The sequence below is a fragment of the Armigeres subalbatus genome, chromosome 2, assembly GCF_024139115.2.
Source record: "Armigeres subalbatus isolate Guangzhou_Male chromosome 2, GZ_Asu_2, whole genome shotgun sequence".
NCBI classification, from domain to species: Eukaryota; Metazoa; Arthropoda; class Insecta; order Diptera; family Culicidae; genus Armigeres; species Armigeres subalbatus.
The window spans coordinates 416320748-416343326 of record NC_085140.1 but is presented as its reverse complement, the minus strand read 5'-3'; the positions used below and the strand labels follow the sequence as shown (position 1 = coordinate 416343326).

At 38.4% G+C, this 22579-nt stretch overlaps 1 protein-coding gene across 3 annotated transcripts in view; it reads left to right on the top strand.

Annotated features, from left to right (window-relative positions):
* Nucleotides 1–548: 548 nt before the first annotated feature.
* LOC134213397 (AF4/FMR2 family member lilli-like) overlaps nucleotides 549–22579 on the top strand; it is a 227331-nt gene continuing 205300 nt past the window's right edge. The window contains exons 1-2 of one of the 3 annotated variants that reach the window (XM_062692431.1): nucleotides 549–1145; nucleotides 1442–2994. In XM_062692431.1, the coding sequence (XP_062548415.1) occupies nucleotides 1592–2994 (1403 nt within the window). In that variant the 5' untranslated portion in view covers nucleotides 549–1145; nucleotides 1442–1591. Of the gene's footprint in view, nucleotides 2995–22579 lie in introns of all 3 variants that reach the window. The other 2 variants (XM_062692432.1, XM_062692430.1) reach the window with 2 other exon arrangements.

Genomic DNA, 22579 nt, shown 5'->3' with positions numbered 1-22579 from the left:
TACTCATAAAACTTTGGTTTGGGGAAAAGTTGTGGGTTATACGAGGGCTAGTAGCATTTTAAAAAAGTATCTTACTACCGTGAGTGAAAAGACAAATTATTGAGAGAATGTCTACTCACGCAACATATATTAGTTAGATCCTATGAGTTGTTTTATGGCTCTTGGTGTATTTATACTCATAGAGAGAGTCGACTAAAGTGACAAATTAACAATAAGATTAGTTATTCCAACTTTTCGAATTTATAAACAAATTTTTTGATTTCTGAGTCTCATTATTTGTACATATTTATTATTTGACAAGTAAAGACATTTCACTAAAAGCTCAACATAATTTTCTTATCAATATTTATTATGTTTCTATTATTTCCTCGACATGAGCATCTCCACTTAAGCTGCTTACTGTTCGGCTTCCATTGCACGTCCACAGCAGCTTAGCCAAGTCTGAGTCGTCAGTCGGTGCGACACGGATGGAAGTGTGTTGGTACGTACGTACGCCCAGTCACTACTATAGAACACCTTCAGCATCTGCGGGCGGTGAGTCGTGAGTGAGGTTCGCCTTCAGTTCGCGTTTGGATATCGAATCGGACGGGCCTATGATCGCGAGGCGCGCGCATGCTTTCACGTTTCTCCGTTGAGGCGTTCAAGGGAAAAGTGGTTTGCGCGAATCTGGCGCTAGACGACGGGATCCGCCGTCGCTGTGCAGAATTGTGTTGAAACAAGTTTCGGACGAGCCTTTTCTTCGTTATTGGATGTATTTTTGGGGCCCGCGTGCTCAGCATCGAAGGGCAATTTTGGGCGATTTTCCGCCGCATGAAGAATAATCACCCCGCGCTTGTTAGTTGTGCGATGCACCGTGTGCAATTGGCCCCTTTGAAAATTGAAGAATACCCATAGTGTGTCGAAACCTACCGCATCTTGGCACTTGAGAGGGTGTTATTTGATTTTGGATAAATTGTGTACCCTTCAATGCAAGCTGCTATATGCGAAGTGATGGTTTGTGATTTGAGCCGCCTAACAATAAGATTGAGCTAAAGTATCATCATCATTTTGAAGGTGTCGAGTGTTCAAAAAATTGAAGAAGAAGCGCACCTTTTCGTTGGTTGAAGGCTTTCGTGACGTGCGCGCAGATTTAGGTTCAGTTGAAAGTGAGAAAAGTAGGTCTCGTTGAGTGACCGTCGTGAACGTGCAGTCAGCTGGAACTACGCTGGATAGTGTTTACGACGGGCAGGCAACGTAGTGGTGATTCACGGTCCACCACCTCAGGGGAGGTCGATTCGAGATAAATTATTATCGGCTTTGTCACGTTAAAGTGGTCGATCTTGCACTTCTCCTGCCTGGTGTTTGTGTTTTTATGATATGCGTTCAATAACTCGAATGGAATTTCCCTGTTCGTAAGAGTGAGTCTACATGAATTTAGCATTTTTGTTCTGGTACTAAGCAGTGATATACAGGTGTATAAGTCAGTGATATCACTCGTTTGTTTGTGGGCGCGATAATGTGTTATTCAAGTGCTGTCGTGTGTCGCAGTTATTGAATCGACAGAAAGATATGAATTGTTTGTTTGGGCAAGATAGTGAGTGAGACTTACGTGATGTTGTCGACAAGAAAACCGGGGCCGCCAGTTCCCCCCAGACCCAGCGCAGCCGCAGTAGCCAGTGCACTGGCCAGACACCGTGAGAACTCTCCAAGCCCCGTTGGAGTTCACACGCTAAAACCACCACATCCAGGACGTACTGTGGTTTACAAATCGCCGGGATTCGATCAACCGAACAAACCACAGCACATCAGCCCGAACGGAAGCTTCAATGCAAATGGTGACTCAAGGATTTGTTCGGGTTATTCACCCAAAAAGACCGAAGTTTACCTTGGCGATTCGAACGGCCTCTTCGTACCACGTCCTATTCTGCCGGTTGATAATGGGACTAATCATCGTAATAATGAGACCACTTCCAACCTAGTGAACGGTAAACTAATGTACACATCGACCTGCAGTATAATTGAAATCAATTCTTCCTCATCAGCGTCGACTTCGGCGTCATCGTCGCCCATGTCCACACTTCAGAAGCCAGAATCCATCGGCTACAACGAGCGCAATCATCATAATTCCGCCGACGAGGAAGATACCATCACGAGCCAAAAACAACTTAAAAAATCCCACAATCATCGACATCTGGATACTCTAGATGATGCCTCCGCCATTAGGCGTAATTCATCCGATGTGATTGTGATCAATTCGACGACCTCGGAGCATGACAGTGGCACCGAGCAAAATTCGATCGACACCAACAGCATTGCCAGCAGCAATTCGCTAGAACGGGAAAATAATCTTAAAAATCTCGAAAGCAGACAAGCGCATATGACCGAGATTATTATCGGTTCTGGCCCGGATCAGCTCTGCTCCACCACCACAGTGGTGACCAACGGAACTTCAACGATCATCGAAGCTCGAAACGATGCTCTCCTCACCAGTCGTTCCTCACCGGAACCCATCAAACATGTGATAAGAACCTCATCCATCCGGCTCCCCTACCGCCCGGAGCCTGAAGGTGGAGAGCACATCTCCCCTACGAACGATCGGAACGCGCCAACCAAATTGATCAATCCCCCGTCGATCGACCCGAAAACGATCGATTCGAAGCTGAGCGAGAAGAAAGTTGCCTTTCATGAGCTGCTAATTTCGGAACTAACGGCTATGAGACAAGCCAGCGGTGCGCAGGATGGCGCTGCCACGGCCGCCAATGCTGCCTCCAGGCGACAGCGGTGCCCCCCGGAAACGCGCTCCTCGGCGGATGTTTCACCGAATGGAACCGCCAGCCGACCGGCTCGGATCCGTACCGCGGACTGGATCGAGGTCGGCGATAACGGCAAAGAGGTTGTGCTGTCCAGCTGCCAGATCAGTTTGGAAGATTCCGGCCTGGAGGACGAGGAGAAACTGGACGATGCCTCGTCGGGCGTGGGGGATTCTTGGGATAGCGTCAAGGATGCCGAAGAACGGTGAGTGGTTTATATTTTTAGTTTCGTCACTTTAAGATTTTTGCGGTATACCTCTTCGAGTGTGGGTTTTTGCAATATATTTTTTTGCATTCTTTTATTATCATCGATTATATGTGTTTTCTAATGATTCATAGGCAGAAAAATTGGCAATTGAGTAAAAAAAAATAGACAGTGGGTATCAAATTTTCTTCGTAAAAAGCATATTGTTGCACTCCAAATTGTTAAAATCGTACATATGTTATTATTGAACTCTAAATGGAACTGTGTATACACTTTCAATTTAGTGTACATCCATTAGTTCAAATTTGGCAGAATTTTGAGCTTAAAAATGCTCGATAATTTTATGTCTTTTGGGACAAAATCCACCATTCTTCAGTATTCTTGTTCAGCATAGGAGGGCCGTAGCGTAGTTGGCTACACGTTCGTCTTATAAGCGAATGGCTCGAAATGCTCCCTTCTTCTTCTTCTTCTTCTTCTTTCTGTTCGGGTGGTGCTTTCTTTTTGTGCACCACCCACCTAAACTGGACCGGCAACGCAGGCCATATGTCCACCTATTTCTATTTATACTCCAATGGAGTTTACAATCATGCTCTTCTTTATCGGCTGTATCGCATTTTTTTTAATTGTCTTACAATTATAATTCGTTTGTTTTTATGTCCGTAGACTTTTGCATTCGTTTAAAGTCATATAGACTATCACCTCTTTAATATTTAAAGGGTGTGGAGGGGGTGGGAATCGAACCCATGACCATCTGATTTAGAGTCAGACGTGTAGACAACTACTCTACGGACCCCCCTAAAATGCTCCCAGACTAAACGAAAAAGATTTTTTCTTCATATTTATGTTGACAAATGTTGACGTTTACCTTTTGTATAAACGTAACGAGCACTTACACCACAAAAGAATCAGGGCCTGGAGGACAGGCTAGTCTCTCAAAACTCTCTATATTTTTCCATAAAATCAACTCAGAGTTGTGAGTCGCTGCAATATCAAGCTGGAAAATTAGTTATGGGGCACATGACCTCATACTCGTCGACACTCACAGCAATTAAAGATTTTTCTCGAAATTAAAAGTTAATATCAATGTAATGCACTGACAAGCTATGAAACAGAAGAAAAATATTAGTAAAAATCATGTAGCTGCTATTTTTATTTCGCTCAGTGTATGAATAAAAATAAAATACTCCAGCATTTTTTCAGCGTAGAGACATGAGGCCAGATCAGTCCAAACCAAGGGTTTGTATTGTGCGGTCTTTAAAAAGGAATGTTTTGAACCTTGTATGTGTCTTAAACTGGATCCTTTTATGGCTTTCTATACAAGTGGTTCTACTTTTTACTTCAAGTTTTCTGATCGTTTGGATTACGTTTGAAATTGGTAACCCTTTTTTTTTGTTCACTAGTTTTTTTTTATGATCTGAGCTTGTGATCAAATTTTAGTCATTCAGAATAATTTATCCGAGCAATGCTGGCTGCAGAAGAAGAATTCTTCAGAAACACAGAGATATATAACAATTTCCGTGTCAATCGTCCCGGGAATTGGGTCGTACACCTTGGACCTTGAACCATTGATCAGCTTTGCATGGTTTTGGTTGGTTTTAAAACTGGTAACTTCTTCTTTCTCTATAAGAAAGACAAAGACGTTAAATGAGTTTTTGTAATCATCGTCAAACCAGGAAGTTTGATACCAATATTTGCTTGAATCCGAACTGATAACATTTGATCATACTCCCGGAACCGTTTTCACAGAAATGGCCAAAACTTTTAGTAAGGTCTGGATTAGGGTGGCTCAAATTAGTATGGGAAAAATTTTGTTCAATTTTTTTGATGGGCCGCCCTCTTATCCGGTTCTATTTGATGCCCTGATGCTCTGGACAAAATTTCAGCCAAATCGGTTAACGTTTGGGCAGTGCTAAACTCGTTGGAAGTTTATATGGAAAAATGTATGCAGAAACATCCAAAAACAGTAAATTGCAGCTGGACTTCACAACTTACCATGGAGAACTATGATACTCATTCAGGTCTTGGAGAGTTTAATTCAGAATGTTATGCAGAAAATCAGGAGAAGATTCGAGTTTGCCCGGCTAAGTTATTAGCATTTCTCTGCAGTGGGGTTTGAGCAAATTTCGTTTCTTTTACCTTTGAAAAGAAATAAATTCACCCCTACAACACTCCAGTAAAATGCTAATATCTTTGCGTAGTAAACTCTTATCTTCTCGCGGTTTTCAGCATAATATTCTGTATTTTATTTTACAAGGATTGAATGAGTAGGGTAACGGTACTAATAGTGGAGGTATTAGTAGATCCACAAAAGAAAATATTTTTTAAAAATTGATAATTATTGTAAATTTGCAGCTTTTATATCTTAACTAATAGATAAACTAATAGATTTGCCAACAAAATGAGATAGATGTCATTTAACATCAACAATTACCAAATATTGCTTGCATCGCTATGGGCGCACTGTTCTTTTATTGGCGGTAAAAATTAATTTTGGTTCCCATAGTGGTGCTATCCATTGGTTTCTTATGAGACTCGCCACCACTATAGGTGCAAGGGAGTAAATTTTGTTAAGGAAAACCATTATTTTAATAGTTTTTCATGCGAAATCTTAAGGTAAGTTGCATTTAACAGGATATTTTAAGCACGACGCATCAACTGAAGCAATCGTAAAGCCTATAAATATGATAAATCTCATTAAAATCCCACTACCTCCACTATTGGTGCTACCTCCACTAAGGGTACGGTTACCCTATTATGGTTCGTGATCGTAAATTGTGCCGTCCAATTGCAAATCACTGTTTTTGGATGTTTCTGCATACATTTCTCTATATAAACTTCCAACGAGTTTAGCACCGCCCAAACGTTGACCGATTTGGCTGAAATTTTGTCCAGAGCATCAGGGCATCAAATAGAACAAAATAATAGGGCAGCCCATCAAAAAATTTGAAAAAGTGTTTTTTGAGCCACCCTAGTCTGGATTCTTTAGTATACCGGCATTTGACATCAGGTCATTTGGCATTACGGACATTTAGCATAATAATTGTTAAAAGAAAGTTTTTTTAATGTATTTTTTCACATGGATAAAGTATATATTGTGATAAACTTAGGCTGATGGTAGACATTCCGGAAAGACGCACAAACGAAACGGCTGAACTTATTCTGCGGAAGAAATTACATCCACCTTTTGCATAATGCCGGGAAAATGCCAACTTCCAAAAAAGGAATCACATCCACGTTGCCTTATTCCTGGTAAATGTGTTATTTATTAAGAAGAAAACACGTTCATCACTGGGTAAACCATGAATCCAATAAAGGAGTAACATTTTTAGACTAACATTTGAAAAGGGTGCAACAGCCAAAATTTATTGTATCCGATTCCTCGTCTACATACAAACTTATATACACTCCCGGCCAAAAGTTTGGGTTCACCCTTGAAAAATATAGGCAAAAGTTTTTGGCCGTATTTTCGCCATCTTACATCCGATTTCGGGTATTGTTAGCTCAATACAAAGAATATGAGTAGATCTTGCATCGTAGGTAATTTAAAGTAACAATTTTCATTTTTTATGTGCTAAAATATTACATTAAGATACACATTTTTCTTAAATTTATGTGGTAAAAATATGTATTTTTTTTTCTCAAAATTGAGCCCACAAAAATTCGAAATAAAAAGTGAAACGGAACCCAGTTTTAATCATCTTTGAGATGCATTGATGAAATTTCTGCGAAAAAATCTTGTTTTATTTTTAAAAATCAAAATGTTTATTCAACTGTATGGTATGCATCGGCCAAAAGTTTGGGTTCATCCACTATATGGTAAACCGGCCATAAGTTTGGGTTCACTCTCCGGATATGCGATTTAATTCAATTTTCGCCAAATATTGTCTGGATTACAATTCTTGACGTTTTGTTTGGAAACTAACTTTCTTCAATGTATATTTTGCCTAAATTTAAACTGAAAAAACGGTATACCCAAACTTTTGGCTGATGCATACGCATCATCCAAGATGATTAAAATTGGGTTTCGTTCCACTTTTTATTTCAAAATTTTGTGGGCTCAATTTTGAGAAAAATCAACATATTTTTACCACATAAATTTAAGAAAAATGTGTATCCTTATGTAATATTTTAGCAAATAAAAAATTAAAATTGTGAGTTTAAAATACCTACGATGCAAGATCTACTCATATTCTTTGTATTGAGCTAACAATACTCGAAATCGGATGTAAGATGGCGAAAATACTGCGGTCAAAAACTTTTGCCTAAAATTTTCGATGGTGAACTAAAAACTTTTGGCCGGGAGTGTACATAGACAAAGAACGGGATAAAATAAAATTTAACTGTTACGGCCCTTTCAAATGTTGGTATAGATTTATCATTGCTTCCTTACCGGCTAATGCATTACTTTCTACGAAAAGAATTATGGATCGGTGTTATATGAACCTTTTTCGGTTATTTCCACCGAATAAAACAACTAAATTAGTTAAAAAAATATATCGGGACTGATTTGCGATGTGGGTATATTTTGTAAACAAACATTGGAAGGCGAATTCCTACTGAAGCAAGCATTTCTAGAGAAAACCATGCTATGCATCCGACAGAATAAGCTTTCCTCTACCAGATAAGGGAATTATTTTCTGAGTAAAACGCTTGCATTCTATGGAATCGATGAAACAATGTTTGTTTACAAAATAAGTTACGCCCAAATCGCAAATCAGTGCCAAATGTGTGTTATGTTAGTTATGTCGAATTCGTTTTTAAAAGTTCAAACCTAGGTTGGAACCAGTTCCAACCTAAGTGCTGTCAAAGTGTTTTTTATTCGCTCAGGTTGGAACTAGGTTCGCACTAGTTCCAACTCAAAAGCTGTCGGGTTTGCACTGTGTTGTTTCACGGTTTCGCACCAGGTTCACCAATACAACTGTACTTCAACTGTCAAAACCACATGGGTGGAACGGGGCGGAATAAACAAGCAGAAGGGAAAAACGACAGTTGAAGAAACTGTCTGTTATTCAAATAAAATGCGCGTTGAAATTTTTTTCAGGAATCTCGTTATATTTGTTATTGTACCTAGTTTAAAATGAAATTAATCTGGTACTGTTGTCTAGATTCAGTTTTAAAAATATTTGTTAGGGAAGTTATTCTTACGTTCATTCAGGGTTTTCCTCACAAATTGTGTCCTAAATTAAGTCGGTGGATGGAATTATTTTGGGAATTCCCCTTGAAACCCATTCACAAAATCCGCTAAGGATTGTCAGACAAATATATTTGACGAATACCGAATAGAATTTTTTCTTAAATAATATGCAGAATTTTTTTTTGAAATTATTCCAAAAACTCTTTCGTACGTTTTTGAATTTAATTCCAGTAATTCTTTCTTGAATTCTTGTATGCATTCATTGGCGATATCCTTCAGGCATTCCTCCATATTTTTTCCAAGAGATCCCTTCGAGATAAATTCCTTTGAATTTTTTTTCTTTTCTTCGAAAGTTGGATTTTCTTTGAAAGTTGCTCCAGGAATTAATTTGGAGGAATTCCTCTGAAAGTTCTTTGAGGAATTCCTCCGGAAGTTCCTTGAGGAATTCCTCCGGAAGTTCCTTGAGGGATTCCTCCGGAAGATCCTTTAGGAACTCCTCTGGAAGTTAATTGAGGAATTCCTCCGGAAGGTCTTTAAGGAATTCCCCCGGAAGTTCCTTGAGGGATTCCTCCGGAAGATCCTTTAGGAACTCCTCTGGAAGTTTATTGAGGAATTCCTCCGGAAGGTCTTTAAGGAATTTCTCCGGAAGTTCCTTGAAGAATTCCTCCGGAAGTTCCTTGAGGAATTCCTCTGGAAGGGAAGGAGCTCTTCTGGAAGTTCTTGGAGGAGTTCTGCCGGAAGTTCTTCCAAGAAATCTTCCGCAAAATCCTCCAGGAATTCCCCCGGAAGTCCTTCAGGAGTTTCACCGGAAGCTAAAACAGAAATTCTTACGGAAGCTCCTCCAGGAAGCAGGAAGTTTTTCGAAGAAATTCCTGGATGAATTAGTGGAGGAATTCCTAATGAACTTTCGGATGAATTCCTGAAGGAACTTATGAGGAGGAGGAGCTTCCGGAGGAAATCCCGAAGAAACTTCTGGAGACAATCCTGAAGGAACTTTCGGAGGAAATTCTGAAGAAACCTTCGGATGAATCCTTCAAGGAACTTTCTGAGGAATCCTTCATGGAACTTCCGGAAAAAATCCACAAGGAACTTTCGTAAGATTTCCTCAAGGAACAAAACGTTGTTATGTTTTCTATGTTGGACTATTGAAAGATAAGGAATTTCAGAAGGAAATCCTAGCATTAAGGTAGCTTCACAACTCGGGAATTTGGTCCACGGATTTTTCCCCCTGTATTTTTACATATGTTTTCAGGATTTGGGCACGGAAAATCAAAATCCCGGCCCATTGAAAATCCGGCGGAAAATATTCCCGAGGTGTGAGGCTACCTTTATCAGGAGGGGTGGCGAGGAAAAAAAATTAGCGTATCCTGTAGAATTTTTATTACATGCTTCTGAGTGTTTAAAAAAAAAACTTTTGCAGAAATAGTGATTGGAATATCACTGGATTTATTAGATGATTTTTTATAGAATAGAAAATCTCCTTTACATGAATTCTATGCGGAATTCTTTGTATAAAAATGTGCACGGCATTATAGAATATAAATAATTGAATACATAACAAAAACAGTTCACGCACTTTTTTATTTATCATGATTTGATTAGTCAAGGCCAACGCACTGCTAGTGCACTGGATGCCCTGGATCATATGTTTCAAATCAAAACAAACACGATGCTACGCACACCAACATTTCCAATGACAGATGGACCTGAAAATGTTTTTTTATTCAGGGTTCGGGTTGGCACTGACCCAGGTTTAAAAACGAATTCGACATTAGATGACCCTCTATTTTGATGCTGTTCACAAACAACCAAATGTTCGTTATGCCATTTGATCGTTAGCTAAATGACGTTCTGCCAAATGGCCCGCTCCCCTTTTTAAGAAATCTCGATCTGCGGCCATCATTGGTCGTAAAATTAGTAGGGGATGCTGGGGAGACTTGATCCCCTTTTCTCATTCGCGATGGATCACAGCCAAAAATAAATAAACTTATGCGGTTTTCGCACAGACTCTCTAAGAAGTATACAATTTAAATTTACTGATGTTTGACAGTCGGTACATTGTTGCGGTTATTGATATACAATCGATTTTTTGGAGTACTGTCAAAAATCGAATTTAAAAATATTCGGGGGGTATTGACCCTTCCCCAAGAACTTCTTTTGATAAAAGTAGGAAGGTGCCCTCTGATTTTTTAAAAATATTTCTCCTCTATAACACACAGATTTTCCGATTTGTTTGTTCTTGTCATGGAATTCGACAACGCATGCAATCTTAAAATTTAGGAAGACTAGATCCCCTTTCTATGATATCTACTCAATAAATATTTCTTCGAGACAACCCTTCATCAAATCAGTAGATGCATAAGTATTAGATTGCTAATGTCGCTCCTGTTCGCGAGACTAACATTTAGGTCACTTTGATCTCGCAGTCAAAGTACCGGTACTACAAGTGTCAACCCAATGTTGGTAACAAAACATACACTACAACATTATGCATAACAAATCAACAAGTAAGGCTTGTGGAAGCATATTTTGGCAAAATACTTTTAATGACTACAGCGCCACTAGCGTTCTAGTACTTATGTTTCTACTATCAAATCTGTCATATATCTACACAGAAATAGCCGCCTGGGAAATAAATAATATTTTTTGAGTTCTTATCATCAAAATTTTGTATGGCTGACAAATGAGGGATCAAGTGTCCTATTGACGCAACAACTTAAATCCCAAGAATTCTAAAATTGTGATGGATTGGGGCTTTGTGTGGAAAAATTAAATTGTTCAAATTTTGCATGGCAACTTAAAATTTTTTTCAGGGGGGTCAAATCAAACAAACCGTCCTGCAGAATCAATATGATTGTCAATCCAAAAAATAACTGAACACATAACGATCATTTGTCTAGGGGATCTATACTAAAAAATACGCTTGAAAAAACAAGGGGGGTCTAAGGGATTGTCTATCTCACTATCCACTTTTTCATGTCTATCCCCTGTATCATAAGTAAAACATAAGGCCGAGAGATTGAGGGTCGTGTAAACACAAATCATAAAACCTCTCGGATTGCGCGTCACTTTGTACCACTTCGATCACTGGCAAATATTCGGTTCGGACACCCAGTGAACCCACAATTGCAACCGCTTCTAACTAACAGTCCCGCAGTGCTTCAGCTTTGCTTGTGTTTGGAACGCCACGTTCCACGTTGATCGTTCCGACAGTGTCAACATCTGCCGTAAGGAGAACTTTGTCGGTTATTGACCGCCCATCATCGGTGGTATTTGAGCGCCACCAGTAGATATGGAGAAGCATTTTGAACATCATCATAACTTTCATCGATTTGAACCAAGTATTCCATAGCAGCAGCGGTTCTCAAACTTTTCCTTGAGAGGTACCGTTTCGAACTTTTGTATAAATTGAGGTTTTACTGTGAATAAAAGTAAGCGCAACTCATAAGATATATGAAAAATAGACCTGAACTAACTAACTCTTGAAAAAAGAATTCCGAGCCCCTTTAAGGCAGGCTTTTGAGCCACTTAAAGGCAGTTTTCTGAGCCTCTAAGTGCGGTTTTCTTTATGCCTCTCAAATAGAGGCATCCTCTACATTTAAGTCCAGAAGCATAATTTTTAACATATTATTTTAAAATGTGTGTCCCAGGCACCACCTGGCTTTCCACTAAAAGCTCTGAATAATTGAACTGAATGAACATTAAATGTGGAAGATCCTGACAATTTAATCATAAAACAGTTATAGTGATCTGCATAATAAAAAGCCCACTTGCCGTTTTTCATACAAAATGTGAACCAATTTTGCTAAAAATTTGACCAGAGCTCAGATATAACTTGAATTTTACCACACCTATGTTTCGACCACATTGATTCTTCTTCTTCTTATTGGCATTACATCCCCACACTGGGACAGAGTCGCCTCGCAGCTTAGTGTTCATTAAGCACTTCCACAGTTATTAACTGCGAGGTTTCTAAGCCAGGTTACCATTTTTGCATTCGTATATCATGAGGCTAGCACGATGATACTTTTATGCCCAGGGAAGTCGAGACAATTTCCAATCCGAAAATTGCCTAGACGGGCACCGGGAATCGAACCCAGCCACCCTCAGCATGATCTTGCTTTGTAGCCGCGCGTCTAACCGCACGGCTAAGGAGGGCCGACCACATTGATCCATAGGGTAAAAAATTAGAGCTGCAATACCAAAACGATTTTTTCGGCGATTTTTTTTGAAAACTACAACTCTTAGTGTACAAGTATATTCCGCAAACTTTTTTGTATTGTCAAAATATGCGTTTTTGCTGAATAAGTCATTAGTTCACAACTTATAGAAATCAAGATATTTAAAAAATAAATTTTTGCCGAAAAATTCATTTTAGTATTACCACAATATTTTTTTACCCTATGAATCAATATGGTCGAAACTCAGGTGTGGTAAAATTCAAGTTATATCTGAGCGCTGGTAAAATTTTCAGCAAAATTGGTTCACACGCAATCGAGATCTAGATCTCCAAAGTTGACCATTTTGTATGAAAAACGGCGAGTGGGCTTTTTATTATGCCGGTCACTGCAGAACTTTTTTGTATTTTGACGAATATGCTTAATTGTTCTCAATGCCAACTACGAGACACTGAAATGATTTCCAATCAGTCTGGCTTGCAAATGCGTTGCACTGCAAACCTGTCTAGGAAGGAATAGGCAGTACATGTTTTTTTTAAGGTGACAGCGTACCATTGTAATTGCAACACAAAATACATAATTTGTGCGATGACAATCAGACTAATCAGACTTCAGTTGGAAAGAGGCCTTTCAATTATTTAAATTTTCAAAATTAATTTATATAAATCGGAAATTATTTAGAAGCATCTTATGCGTGGTGCTTCTGCCAGACCTTGTTGTAGTCAACAAAGGGTTAAACATTGCTTCTAGAATGTCGCCAAAACAATGCATTCCCAGAACAATTATTTATGAATAACTCCTGTGGTATGCAGAATATTGGCTGCCTTTATGTAGGCATGTCCGACACGTTTCAGTAGTAGTAGTAGTTTGAGCTTGAATTCTCTGCGTCCATTGTTACCTCGTCTGTAGACCGTCCCTTGGGCCTCGTTGCAGTTTCTAACGCGTGACCATAAGCAGCAGCAAAAGGCTTGTACCGACCGATGCGATATCATCAAATATGTAGCACCGTGAGGCACGATCTATCGAATTCCTATGAAACCGAGTACATACCGACATAGTCCCATTCTATGCGTCAGAATGATTTGTGTAGGGAAAACTAGTCAGCATTGGGACAACTGGTACTCGGATTGAAGAACATTATAAGCACAGTTTATAGAAGGCTTGCATAAAACTCAGAGTAGTACATGGCACCTAACAAAATTCTTAGAATTTATCAAAAATGGTTGACTTCTATCCCCTACGCAACTATTCGATGACAGCGGTGACCGACGTTGGAGGAGGCACACCCAGGGGGATTTCAAAACCTAGAAAAAGAACAATATTCATTCACACAATATGGATTCTACCTTTGGCGTTGGCTGAGGGTTGTGTTGTGCGGCATGAGTTGGCAGGGTTATGTGCGATGGTCGTTCAATGTCACCGATCGCGCGCAGCATTGGAAGGCCTTTCACAGTTAGCGGGCAGTGCATGCGCTCAAGCTCCTACTGATGTTGTTTCGATACGGTACCCTTTATGTCCGGTGGAAGCGAAGCTTAACATGCCTACATCTCACGGTTGACTGATTTACGCTAATCACAGTGTAGCTCGAGGTTTTTTTTTTCAATACGTTTGTTGTCATTGTGGAAATGATTTAGCTATTCTCGGATTCAAAATTTAAGAATGTATAGATTTTAATTCAATTAAATTCAGCCATGAGTTTTGATTTACTGAGTTTCTAAGAATTCTGAATGAATTGTCAAAGTAGATTAGTACCTACTCGAAACCAAGTGCACTCCTGAAAAAGTCATAGTAATATGAAATGATTCCATTAGTTTTTTTATGTGTGATTATTAAGTTTATATCAATTAATCCTGAGAGATCGCTAAAGTCTGCAACATGCACAATCGTAGCTATCAATGAATTTTCTCACGTTCCTTTAAACCTCCAAATGTTGTAAATTAATCAACATGATCGGATACAATCCAAACCGCTCTTCGAGTGTGAAAGTAAAAGTCTGAAATTCTCCCACATCCAGGAAGTGTATGTGTGTACAAATAAGCACCGTAGAGGAAAGGCAATAAACACATTTTCATTCATTGAACTTATATGGGTTGTTTTGGGGACAGCAACGACCGCAAGCCGCAGCGCGTAGGGAAAAGTTGCCCAAGTGCTCATCATCGAGTAACGACAACACCGTCGACATCTTGGAAAAGTGTGTCATCAGAAGTGCAAGTCGACCGAGTTGACTGACTGCCTTGTCAGTTGAGCTGCACGAGAGAGGAGAATCTTGCCCCACTGAAATGGGCCGTCTTCGTGTCGTTGGTTTGGATGGACCGGCGCGGCGCGGCGTCGTGCTGATGAGATCGGTGAGCCGGTTTACGCACATTCGTTTTGCGCCGATAAGTTAAAGCAAATAAATAAAACCGCTTTTTTTAGGTTTTATTTTCGATGAGAAATTGCATACCACACCGCCGCCAGTCTACCGCGCATAAAGTTGACACCGGGGCGCAACTATATTGGGGTACGAAAATACCACTGGCGTTGATCGTCGTGGCGACGACGGTGCTGTTGTCACATATTTGTACGAAAATAAACCGTCGCTATCACGCGGGGAGGATGATGTGTGACTCTAGCATTTGCGTGCGGGGGATTTGGAGTAAACCCACTCAGGTCATCTTATTAATAAAATTTGGCTGATGGAGAAAAAACGGAATTAATCCACCCTAATGTAATATATCATTACTAGTATTTAGTAAAACGTGCACTGTAGATCGATACATCGTTTCCATTAAGGCTTTCGAATTCAACTATTTGATCGTCTCAAAATTAAAAAGGGTAAGTTCATGATTGCATGTCATATATTTATCTTTATAAAATATGTTACTCAAACATTGTAGTTGGTATAAACTTTTTACTATCTATAGTCTTCTATCAGAATATATTTTTCGATCATAATTTAATATGAATATTGAACATGGTGGCCTCTCACCCGGATATTCGGGAAAATCAGTGAGTTAAAAGCCGGAGATTGTTCAAATCATCAATGAATTGTTGGAAATTTGTAAACCTGAAAACTTTTGAATAGAATAGTAATAATTAAATCTAATAAATTAAATGCATGGTTGTTTTTTTTTAAATGTGTAGTTTTATGCTTTATTTTTCTACCAGCAGTATAATTGACAGGCAAATTGGTGTCAAGTACGAGACAATTACAGTCCATTTTTCCAGTCAATCTAAACCAAGTTTTTGTCACTTACACCCCTTTACATTTTTCCGAGTTCAGTGCGAGATTTCTCTTGTTTCGGACAGCAGAACGATGGCGCGATCGGCCGAAATATTGTGTTCTGCTTTGCGCGGCCGGTAATAAAATCAGTTCAGTGCGTGATTTCTCTTGTACCGGACAGCAGAACGATGGCGCGATCGGCCGAAATATTGTGTTCTGCTTTGCGCGGCCGGTAATAAAAATCAGTTCAGTGCGTGATTTCTCTTGTACCGGACAGCAGAACGATGGCGCGATCGGCCGAAATATTGTGTTCTGCTTTGCGCGGCCGGTAATAAAAATCAGTTCAGTGCGAGATTTCTCTTGTTTTGGACAGCAGAACGATGGCGCGATCGGCCGAAATATTGTGTTCTGCTTTGCGCGGCCGGTAATAAAAATCAGTTCAGTGCGTGATTTCTCTTGTATCGGACAGCAGAACGATGGCGCGATCGGCCGAAATATTGTGTTCTGCTTTGCGCGGCCGGTAATAAAAATCAGTTCAGTGCGAGATTTCTCTTGTTTCGGACAGCAGAACGATGGCGCGATCGGCCGAAATATTGTGTTCTGCTTTGCGCGGCCGGTAATAAAAATCAGTTCAGTGCGTGATTTCTCTTGTTTCGGACAGCAGAACGATGGCGCGATCGGCCGATGTTCTGGCGACGACGGTGCTGTTGTCACATATTTGTACGAAAATAAACCGTCGCTATCACGCGGGGAGGATGATGTGTGACTCTAGCATTTGCGTGCGGGGGATTTGGAGTAAACCCACTCAGGTCATCTTATTAATAAAATTTGGCTGATGGAGAAAAACGGAATTAATCCACCGTATTGTAATATAGCATTAATACTCGTATTTAGGTAAAACGTGCACTCTAGAACGATACATCGTTTCCATTAAGACTTTCGAATACAACTATTTGATCGTCTCTAAATTGAAAACAGTTAGTTCGTGATTGCATGTCATATATTTATCTTTAAAAATATGTTACACAAACATTGTAGTTGGTATAAACTTTTTACTATCTATAGTCTTCTATCAGAATATGTTTTTCGATCATAATTTAATATGAATATTGAACATGGTGGTCTCTCACCCGGATATTCGGGAAAATCAGTGAGTTAAAAGCCGGAGATGGTTCAAATCATCGATAAATTGTTGGAAATTTGTAAACCTGATAACTTTTTATTAGAATAGTAATAATTAAATCTCATAAATTAAATGCATGGTTGTTTTTTTAAATGTGTAGTTTTATGCTTTATTTTCTACCAGCAGTATAATTGACAGGCAAATTGGTGTCAAGTACGAGACAATTACAGTCCATTTTTCCAGTCAATCTAAACCAAGTTTTTGTCACTTACACCCCTTTACATTTTTCCGAGTTCAGTGCGAGATTTCTCTTGTTTCGGACAGCAGAACGATGGCGCGATCGGCCGAAATATTGTGTTCTGCTTTGCGCGGCCGGTAATAAAAATCAGTTCAGTGCGTGATTTCTCTTGTACCGGACAGCAGAACGATGGCGCGATCGGCCGAAATATTGTGTTCTGCTTTGCGCGGCCGGTAATAAAAATCAGTTCAGTGCGAGATTTCTCTTGTTTTGGACAGCAGAACGATGGCGCGATCGGCCGAAATATTGTGTTCTGCTTTGCGCGGCCGGTAATAAAAATCAGTTCAGTGCGTGATTTCTCTTGTATCGGACAGCAGAACGAAGGCCCGATCGGCCGAAATATTGTGTTCTGCTTTGCGCGGCCGGTAATAAAAATCAGTTCAGTGCGAGATTTCTCTTGTTTCGGACAGCAGAACGATGGCGCGATCGGCCGAAATATTGTGTTCTGCTTTGCGCGGCCGGTAATAAAAATCAGTTCAGTGCGTGATTTCTCTTGTTTCGGACAGCAGAACGATGGCGCGATCGGCCGAAATATTGTGTTCTGCTTTGCGCGGCCGGTAATAAAAATCAGTTCAGTCTGAGATTTCTCTTGTTTCGGACAACAGAACGATGGCGCGATCGGCCGAAATATTGTGTTCTGCATTGCGCGCCCGTACTACTTTTCGCGCCCGATTCATGGCTAGATAAAATCTTTGTGTATAAAGAATGGCACGGTCGTATAGCTTATCAGAGTGAATCCAGATCCAACGATTCCTATCGACTAACTGATAATCCTTCCTGCGGTTTTTGTGGAGACGCAGAGGTAAACACGGTCTTCAAATAACAAAATCCACCTACTAATATTCCTTCCTTCTTCCTAACTGACTACAAGGACGTGGCCGGCGCCGTTATTGATCATTTGAATTTAAGAGTCACTGAAACTTGCACACTGAGAATGCTTGAACAATCCCAGTCAATCATTCAGTTGATTCTTTGTGCAATCTCACTGATTCTGGTCAATCACGGAGTAGCAACCATAGATATGTGTAGTCAGTCAAAGCTAAGCTAAGCTAAGCTAAGCCTTTGCATTTCCCCCCTTAGTTGAGGTCGACATAATGTTTCTGTAAGGATTACAACGTGGTGGAATTAAATGGAACAATACCAAACTCGCCTTATAATATGCGGAAAAGTATGCTCTAAGTTGCAGTGCTTAAAATAATGTTGTTTGTTGAGCATAATTAACCAAATGTTTTACCATTGTTTCATCATTATGTAACGGAGGTGTATTTTCCTATTTTTTTTTAAATCTTTATTTAAGTGATTTTTTAATTTTAAAATTAAGTTCATCACTGGTGTATTTTCATATATATTTGGACTGAAACACTAGGGCGTCCAAAAAAAATCGATGTTCGAAAAGTCGTGGTGCTCAACCCTGAAATGAAAGATATACCTGTCTGGATAATTTTTGTAGAACAAACCGACTTTCTAAAAAAATTGTTTAGACGCCAGATCAATTTTTGGAAAATGAGCGTTTTTTAGATAAAATTTCAAATATTGGGTCCTTTCACACTTTTTTTTTTGGAGTCACCCATTCGTTTTATATTTTTTTATTTTTCTGTGGATCTTTGCTATATTCTCCATGAATAAGTTTTTGGTAATATGTGTTTTACAGTCTGCAGAATTTTTTAAATATCGAAAAAAAAACAGTGTCATTTTTCTGTTTTTACCTTACGTTTTTTCCCTTTTTTACTTTTCCAATATCTCAAGTGAACTCATGGAAATGCTGTCGAACTGATTTGACGAAAAAAATTGTTTGACTGTCATATGACATATCAAAAGCATCACAGGCAACAAGGTAGGCTCGTAAGAAAAGTGAGTCAAGAGTGACGCATATTTTAACGCAGCATGTTAGAGTACAAAAGTAAGCATGCTGAGACCATAGAGCATCGTCTTAGTTCAGCGAAGATAGTAGTGACAGGTAATGACGACACATGTTTACGTTCAAACTGAATGTTTACATACGTGCTATGCCTGCCTTGTTTTTTGAATACCGTGAAAAGCATCCTATGATTGAATTAAAACAAATAAAGAGATCATAGTAAACCTGATTACTTGTACATTGCTACATAACTGTTGGGTGTGATATCATTTCATAACTGGCTTCATTCATATACTCCGACCAAATCCTGTAATTCAGGTAACCAACTCCATCGGAAAGAAAAGCTATGTTACCTAGAAAATATTCCCACTCAGTGGCGTAGCCACGGGGGTGGTTTTGGATATAAAACCCCCCCCAGAGACAACATTTTTAGAAGAAATTTTTTTTTGCAAAAAAAATGTTCAGAAAACCCCCTACCCAGACCAATTTTCTGGCTACGCCACTGTTCCCACTTATTTGATTTTGAATTGTTTTTAATTTAAATTAAAATATTCGTGCAATCTTGATGAAATTATAACATGTAAAGAAAAAGTTCCGAATTTGTACACTTTTTAACTATTTACTAAAACCGCAATATCTCAGCCTCAGAACAAGATTTTTTTTATCTTAAAAGCTCTTTGTAGTATGTAGTATGTTCTGAACGAGAAAAACATATTTTTTGTATGAAGATGAAATAACTTCGAAAATTAGTCAAAAAAATGTGTTTTTTCGATATTTTAAAAAAAATCTGCAGACTGTAAAAACGCATAATACCAAAAACTGACTCATGGAGAATATAGGCAAAGATCCGCAGAAAAATAAGAAAATATAAAGAGAATGGGTGATCCCCAAAAAAATTGTGGAAGGACCCAATTTTTTATTTTTAATTTTTTATTTTTTTTTTTTTTCAAAAATCGATCTGGCGTGTCCTCTAAACGATTTTTTAGAAAGTCGGTTTGTTCTACAAAAATTATCCAGACAGGTATATCTTTCATTTCAGGGTTGAGCACTATGACTTTTCGAACATCGTTTTTTTTGGGACACCCTACTGAAACACCCATTCCCATACAAACTTCAAATCAAAAGGGCAAATATTTAAAGGAATTCCTGGAGAAATCCAGTAATCAATTAGTGATTACTTTGTGAATTCTTTGGAGAATTACTTCGATAATTCTATAGGAATTTATTAAAAAAAAATACCAAACGATTAAGGATTTTTCTAAGCAGTTCCTGGAGGAACTTTCTAAAAAATTTCTGGATGAATTTTCAAAGGAATTTTCGGAGGATTGTGTCCATAGGAATTATGAGCGTAATTTTCAAAATTAATCCTGGAGGAATTACCAAAATAGGAACCTTTAAAATTTTGAAAGAAATTCCTGTAGGAAATTTAAAAGGAATTCTAGGAATAAAATCCTAAAAGAATATCCAAAGAATTCCTTAGTGGTATTCCAATATAAATGTGCCAATTAATTTCTGATAGACTTCTATGGAAATTATAAAAAAAAAACTTCCAAAGGTTCAAAGGAATTTCTAGAAGATTTGCCAAAATAAATTGTCTAGTAATCAGAAAAATATATTAAGCTCTTTTAGTGGAATGTATTCAACCGTCTAAGACAAATTAAGTACTGTCCATTTAATTCCACCAGTTACTGGTGGAATTAAATGGACAGTACTTAATTCGTCTTAGACGGTTGTCTAGTAATGTCCGAAGGAGTTTCCGAAGAAGTTACTGGAGGACTTTCAAAGAAATACCTGGAACAAATTCCTTTAGAAATTCCAGAAATTCTTCCGCATACCTGAAGTAATTTATGAAAATTTTCAATGCAATTTGTATACGAATTTCCCAGGGAATCCAAAAAAATCGAAAAGAATTCCAAAGAATTTCGGAAGCATTTTCCGCAGATATTTTCAGTGGAGGCGTCTAGTACTTATACGCTAGTGGCGTTATAACTGTTAACATTATTTAGCCAAAATATTCTTCTAAAAGATTTTAGGCCGGAGTTTTCAAAGGATATCCTCAAAACATTTCCGAAGAATTTGCTGATGTGATTTGTAAATGAATTCGTTAAGCAATCTACAAAAGAATCCCCAAATGATATTCTAAAGGAATTTTCGTAAAAACTTCTGAAGGAATTCCCGAAGAAATTCCCAAACAATTTTTCGACTCCTTTAGTTTTCTAAAGTTTCTTTTAAGAAATTATCGAATAGAAATCCAAAGGAATCGCTAAACAAATTTTGGGAAAGAATTCTAAAATAAATTTCCGTAGAAATATCTAAAGGAATTCTTGTAAAAATCAAATAAAAAAAAACATATGAAGAAATCGTCAATGTATTTTATGGAGGCATTTCTGGTGGATTTTCTCAGGAAACTCTTGAAAGAGCCCCTAAAGGAATTTTCACAGAAATTCGTAAAGGAATTGCCAAAGAAATCTTTAAAGGAATTGCCAATGGCTTCTCTACAGCAATTCTCTAAGAAACTTCCGCTGGAATTCCGTGACGTGTTTTCTACAGTTTTTGTAAAGATATTTTCGAATTAAAACATGTAGGAAATTTCGAAGTAATTCTCAGAATTTCCCATTTGAAGAAATTTCCGAATTCATCCTTTTTGATTCGGAGGAATCTCTGGAAGAATTTTCGAAGGAATTTTTGATTGAATGGGTAAAGCAATTTCTGAATGAATTTGCGAAGGAATTCCTAGAGGAATATCTTAAGTAATTTGCGAGAAAAATGATGTGAGCTCAGTAATAATTTCTTTTGAGAATCATTTTTTTTTTGTAATTTTTACCCACTTGTTTGAATTGACTATTTTGGCCTGAAACCCTGGTGGGAAATCAGGTAAGTCAGAAGTAAAAATGTTATACAATATGGGCCCCAGTATGCTGCCATGTGGAACACCAGCTCTTATAGGTAATCTATCAGATTTAGAATTCTGATAGTTTACCTGCAGTGAGTGATCTGATAAATATTTTTGGATCAGTTTTATAATGTACAAGGGAAATCAAACCTTCATGCAAAACACTTTCAAATGCTTTCTCTACATCAAGAAGAGCAGCTCCAGTCGAATATCCTTCAGATTTGTTGAGTCGAATTAAATTCGTAACTCTTAATAACTGATGAGTGGTAGAATGCCCGTGGCGAAAACCAAATTGCTCATCAGCAAAAATAGAATTGTCATTAATATAAGCCATCATTCCATTTAAAATAATCTTTTCAAACAGTTTGCTAATTGAAGAAAGCAATCTAATTGAGCGATAACTAGAAGCCTCAGCGGGATTTTTGTCCGGCTTTGGCGTTTTTCCATTTATCTGGGAAGTATGCCAATTGAAAACATTTGTTAAATAAATCAGCCAAAAAGAATAAAGAGCTCTCAGGAAGTTTTTTGATAAGTATGTAGAAAATGCCATCATCAACCGGGACTTTCATATTTTTTAATTTTCTAGTTATAGATCTCACTTCATCCAAATTAGTTCCCAACGTTCAAAATCATTCTCTCGATTGAGAATGTCTTCGAAGCTCCATGTAACCTGATCCTCAATTGGACTCGTGAGACCTAGACTAAAATTATGGGCACTCTCGAACTGCTGAGCAAGTTTTGAGCCTTTTCGCCATTTGTTAATAAAATTTTATTTCCCTCTTTAAGCGCTGGAATTGGCTTTTGAGGCTTTTCAAGAATTTTCTTTAATTTATAAAAGGGTTTCGAACTGGGTTCCAACTTCAAGATATTATTCTCAAAGTTGGTATTTCTCAGAAAAG